Genomic DNA, 6,000 nt, shown 5'->3' on the forward strand with positions numbered 1-6,000 from the left:
GTGTAGCTGGAACAACATAATTTGTGGTGTCAAAAGCACTTGGTTTACAACTTTGCTGTACCTTCGCTAATCTATTCATTTGTTCTGAGGTATGGTTTCTCCTTAGTTCAGATGTGAGCAAGTACCGAAGAATTGGATTCAAAAGGAAAACCATTTGAGAAAATTGCCTCTGAATTGTATGCCTGATTCAGCAAGCCTTTCCATTTTTTCTGTTTCCCTTCTTATCTTCCGTTTCCTCGACTTTTCTGGATTAGTACACCGGAACAATCTGGTTGGAGGACTGAATACACCATAGGTTCATTCAACAGACCCTGCATTTCCTGCAAAAGCCTAATCAGTTCTTCATGGAATGGAGCAATGAAGTCACAGGTCTAAGCTCCATGAACAACCTCCTTGCTAATTAAAAGGTAAAATCTCATTGAAATGCCCGCAAAACCAACTAGTGGTCATCAACTCTAAGATTCCCAATCCTTCCTCTCAATATGCCAGAACACACAAGAAAAAAAGCTTTCAGAATGTGATATAAAGGAGATTTGGGGCTCAAATTCACTGATAGAGTGGCCTCAGCAGCAGGCCATCATACTTGAACTAACCAAAGAATCACCTCAGGAGAAATATTTTCCCATTATGGATCGAGACTTGAAGCTTAATGGCAAACTGACTAATTATCTTATTTTCTGCTCATTCAATATTGCAATAAAAGTAAACTACCTCCTCTTATTTGTATGATATCCCTGGAAGAAGCCGCTCAAAATTTGTCAGGCGCTGTATCCACCACAGAAAATCCTAATCAGGATCTTGACTACTTGCGATAACTTCTGTCCAATTAAATTTTCTAACAAGTTCAGGATATTTCTATTTCACCAGCTTTCTGTTTTATTTAATGATGATTTTATTTGGTGCCATTCAACTATAATTGCCAATGATGTCTACTCTTTTATCTACGCCAGAGAATCAGTTGTTGCAGGATTGGGGAACTTCCCAAACCTCAGAACCTAAAAGGGGTTTACGGACTCACAAACATGAAACAAAACCAACAAGCTCTGAAGTTAAAGGGAACTTCAGAATAGCTCCTGGGGCAGCAAATTTATGAATATTAGAGTAGGCTTGAATAATCTCCCAAAATGTGCCTACTGCTTATGAAAGTCCGGAGAGGATTTCTGTGATCCCATATATAGAAACTTTAAGAGGGCGGCAATTCACCATTTGTGAATTGTCTTTAATTCAACACTTAATGAAGGGATAGAATCCATTCCCAGGATATCAGAATTTTGTTGTTGCAGCATCATGCAAAATGCAAAAGATCTATTTAACAGATCCGCATCATAGTTTCAACTTTCAAGGTGTCTGAAATTGCTGCAACCCATGTTTCAATCATTCATCATTTTTCAACGAAATCCTATTTCCCTTATTCTGTGAACACAGGTTTGATGATGTTTATTGACTTGTACACAAAGCTTGAGAAGTGGGAAGTACAAATCCAACAAATTCAGAAGAGACATTAGCATATCTGACAATTCTAAAGATATATCAGTGTAACTTAGCATCTAAAACTGAAAGAAAAAAAAAGAGACAGAGAGAAAGAGCTTTGGTGGAAATACTTTTCTCCAATATTGAAGAATAGTACATAATCACTCAACCAGAATAACGCTTCTACATATATGCTATATGACTTCTACTAGTACTAAAGGTATTGCTGGTAAAATAGCAAGTAAAACTGAGGGAGTAAACCTCAATGCATCCCTCACAAACATTCTTAGTATACCAAAGTTTTTCTTCTGCGTCTTAGCCACTCATTTGCTACAACAGGAGCACCATTACATAAGTTTACGTGGATTACGAACACTTAAGAGCTTCACATCATCAATAACAGGACCACACAGAGAGGCGTTGTCATCGCTCCTCGTATGATAGTATGTACTAAAGAACATGATGCGAGTTCTGTTAGTCGTTGCCACAAAATGAAGCACTGCAGGCTTATAACCACCTTTTCCCTGTGAAGTATATGGAATTTTGACAGTTACAATTCCAGCATATGCCTCAACAATCATAGATCCTTCACAGGAGTTGCTGGCATCTCCCACTAAAAATGTGAGAGTATAGGTCTTGCCAATAATAGTTCTAGCTACTTGAGCAATGGCACTTTCTTTTCCAGCCACAAGCTCCACAGCCCTGCTGTTATGAGGTACTGAGAAATGAGCCGCATCAATGTATTTTACAGCTTTAAGGGACTCAATCATCCAACCAGGTAGAGGAGAGTGATCATCCTCAATATTTGGGGGGATAAGGACACCCCAACTTGTGTTGGGAAATATGTATGGACCCTCTTCAAAATCTCCATTCTTCACCAAGTTTTCTGCTTGCATTAGCGAATTGTATAATGAATCAATAACTGATAGTCAAAGCACAAAGGCATACTGCAAATGAAACCATCAATTTCTTGCCTTTTGTGTTTCTCCTAGAGAGGTTAGTTAGTTGATCACATACACCTAGGTGTCCCCTATATAACTGTTGCCAGAATTATGGCCCTCGTTCATTAATTATGAAAATGACGGACATGGCCAGTGCTGGCGTTTGCATTTGCAGCATAACCTCTGGAGTTAGGCCCTACTAACTAAATTTGGTTTTGAAGGGGAAAGGGTGGAAATACAACAGTCTTGTGTAATTAACTGAGGTGCTAAACTGTCATAGATTGTTGTCTGCTTGATGAAGCCACCGACCAATTAATGGATGTATATCACATGCTAGTTTACATCAAAGATATATATATATATATTTGTTCAACTAGATTGTGCTCTAAGATGATGTACTTGTTCCCAATTTAATGTTTCTTTCACCAACTCTCTTAATCTCTTCTATCCACTGGCCTTCTTTAAACCAAGAACTTCTTAGAGGTGCAAAAATGCAGATAATATTGTTAGAAGAGCAAGGGTTAGTGTCCACCATTTAGCAAATCAAATGCCTGTGCTGGACACAGTTCAAGTGGTATTGCAGATGGCAAAGTAGTTAAGAAGTGGTCCAAAAAGGCACACAAAAGACAGCACTAGTACTATCTAACACAGGCAATGGGAAAATGACTCAGCACCAATCCAGGTCCAAAGAACTTGAGCTGTACAACAGTGAATACAAGTTAATGCAAGCAGGATCAAGCATATTCTCCATACCTTAGATGGGAAGATTAACGCATTATCTACAAACAAGATCAGGAAATATTTAAAGAGACAGATAAACTCACCACTTGTTGCTTTAGGGGGGTACAGAGTGCGAATAGCAATGGAATCAATAAGCGGTCCGCAAGCTGGATCTTCTTCAACTCCTGGGTTATGAATTATGATATAAACCATAGTATACATTGCCTGAAACGCCCAAGCATACGAGTCCCATCCGCTACTGCTATACAACGTTTGCATCGGAAGAACGCCGAAATCGGGTGCAACAGACACATTCAATTGCTCCTCCTGAGCACAAGTTCTTGCAGCACTGAATGTGATGGAATAGTACATTCCTTTAGTTACATTGATTTTCTGCCTGATGGATGCCTCATTTCCTAGCCTAATTGCAGCATGTCCTTCTGGTACCACTAGTATCATGTCACCTTGCTTTTGACCTGCTTTTATGTACTCCACAAAGCCTGAGGTTATCCAACCTGGTACTGCATTCTGCTTTAGAATAACTGTGCCATTCAGGTCTGAATCCTTTGGAGCTATTTCAAAATTGCCATTTTCCATCAGCCCTGCAATTTTTTCATGAGGAATATGTGAAGAAAGTCTTTTTAACTATGGTGGTGACTGAATTTACTAAGTAAATCATGTTAAACCTTGCAAGATTTTTCGAAGAATCCTAACAATTACATTTTAAAGACTGGCAATCTAAAAGCATACTACCATACTATGACTTATGCTACAATTTCATTTCCTCTGTTCAAATTCATAATTCTTTTGATTTTTTTACTTTTCACATCTTAAAGTGTTCATCTTTCAAGTGATTAATTGGTGGGAAGTTTTCGAGATTCTTCAATATAAATACATGGAGAAAGGATAAAATTCACCAAAATAGTAACATGGAGAAACTTCTTTTTATCTCTAAACCATCAATCTAGACCAATTACAAGTTCTAGTCCATTAGTCTGTAACTCCCAAGGGATTAAAAATTAATTTATGAAACAGGTTTTAGTTTTTTTTTTCTTTCCTTTTTTGGAGATCAACATGATCTTAGTTGTTCATTGAAATTCCCTTCATGTCCTCTTGTGTTATAAAAAATCAAAAGGAAAAGTGGGCACAGCTTGGTAGCTGAAGCAACTGTACCATAGATACTGTACCCTGATATTGCAAAGAAATCATCCACAAGTTCCAAAAAACTAATAACAATATAATGAAATGGAAAAAAAGTTCCAAACCTTTCTAGGTACTGAAACCAGGTGACATGGACTTTTGGCCTAATGATCTTAAAAGACTAAAATATAGTCCCAGAAGGTCAGGACAAAAAAGTACCTCACAGCCATGCATATGCATGTGCTGAGGTACATGCCCACCTGCTGTCCCAAAATACCCAGTGGTTTTTCCAGTACACAAGTCCTGGAAATAATTGCAACTTGTATTGACATATTTACCCTCAACTAATTCCAATTTTTTTTTTTGAAAAAAAAAAGCAAATTTACTTTGTTCCTCAATCTCTAATAATGATTTGACCTAAAAGAAAAGTTGTTACCAGACATGCATTAATGCTACATGATCTTGTAGTAGTGTTTTACCACCATAATTGATGTAATCAAGAACGATAAAGTTAATTCGGAGTTAAAGTAATCCAAGATTATTGAAGTAGTAATTGTGTTATTATTCGCTATAGGGTTTTTATAATGTGATTTATGTGAAACTAAAAAGTGATTAAAAAATAGATTTAGAGGAAAATAAAGCAAATTTTTTTCTTACAAATGCTTTTTAGAGGATAATAAATAACCTGGCATCTCTTTTTTTTTTTTTTATTACTAATGGCTAGTCAAATATCAAATTTCTGGATTAATGCTTCTGACATTCCGTGACTCTGTCAGACAGTAAACTATTAACTCCAATGTCCTATAAGGTCCATGAACAAGCTAATCAACTGATTCCCATTAAATAGCTAGTACGAAGAATTAATATCAGCAATAATATACCAAAATTCAAAAGGGGTCATCATTTTTATGTCAGATAATGAATGATGTACTAGTACTATATTTAAAACACAAACAAAAGCTACTTGAACCTTAAAACGTCTAAAGAAAATGCAAACAAACTATAGATGTTATGGAATAAACAATTGAAAGTTTGAGCAAGAAAATTAGTAATACTACTTGCTATTTGTGGAAAGTTTTGTTTTATGTAAGTAGAGAAACTTGAGGAAAAGGAACCAACAAAGCCGGAGAAATTGAAATGGAAGCAGCAGTTACTTAAAATGGAAGCATTTTTGAGCTTACCATCTTTGATGGCTATGGCAATGTGGAAAGTGGCAAGCACCACTATGAAAATGGTGGCTGCTGTTGCTGCTGCTCTCATTTTTTAATAACTCTGCTCTCTTTGAGAATTTGGATATTTTTAGAAAGAAAGAAAGAAAGAAAGAAAGTAAGTGGCAAAGAAAAAGGACGGAAGGAAGGAAGGAAGGAAGACAAAGGGGTATGCAATGATTCCAAGGAATGGCAAAGTAGAGGGCTTTTTATGCATGTCCACCTTTTCAATCACCCCCAGATTTCATTCTAATTTCATCATTGCCCACTTTGGCATTCCATGTTCTTTTGTCATTGTTTTGTTGCCATTTTTTTGGGGCATTTCTTCTTTTACTTCTTTATCTAGTATTGCACCCTGTGCTATGCACGGATTTACGTGTAATATAATAATAATAGTAAATAAATTATTTATATTAGTTATATGAAAAAATGTTAAAAAAAAATGAAAAGAGTGCTATTTTGGTATCTAATTATATTGTATTTATGTACCTTTGTAAAAACCTCAACGTATATTAAAAAAT

The 6,000-nt window shown here is 36.3% G+C and overlaps 1 protein-coding gene across 1 annotated transcript; it reads right to left on the reverse strand.

Annotated features, from left to right (window-relative positions):
* Window positions 1-1,575: 1,575 nt before the first annotated feature.
* LOC113779233 lies at window positions 1,576-5,643 on the reverse strand. Its single transcript, XM_027324762.1, has 3 exons — window positions 5,453-5,643; window positions 3,236-3,733; window positions 1,576-2,356 (listed from the first exon to the last, which is right to left on the reverse strand). The coding sequence occupies exons 1-3, from the start codon at window positions 5,529-5,531 to the stop codon at window positions 1,818-1,820; spliced, it is 1,116 nt and encodes a 371-aa protein (XP_027180563.1). The 5' UTR covers window positions 5,532-5,643; the 3' UTR covers window positions 1,576-1,817.
* Between the last annotated feature and the right edge of the window lie 357 nt (window positions 5,644-6,000).

Source organism: Coffea eugenioides, chromosome 8 (assembly GCF_003713205.1).
Source record: "Coffea eugenioides isolate CCC68of chromosome 8, Ceug_1.0, whole genome shotgun sequence".
Classification (NCBI taxonomy): Eukaryota; Viridiplantae; Streptophyta; class Magnoliopsida; order Gentianales; family Rubiaceae; genus Coffea; species Coffea eugenioides.

Bases quoted from the DNA above. Each gene is read 5' to 3' on its own strand.
- LOC113779233 (XM_027324762.1), bottom strand. From the start codon at position 5,531: ATGAGAGCAGCAGCAACAGCAGCCACCATTTTCATAGTGGTGCTTGCC. The intron at 3,734-5,452 runs GTAAGCTCAAAA...AAAAAATTGCAG, and splicing joins TGCCATAGCCATCAAAGATG to GGCTGATGGAAAATGGCAAT. The intron at 2,357-3,235 runs GTGAGTTTATCT...TAATGCAAGCAG, and splicing joins CCCCCCTAAAGCAACAAGTG to AAAACTTGGTGAAGAATGGA.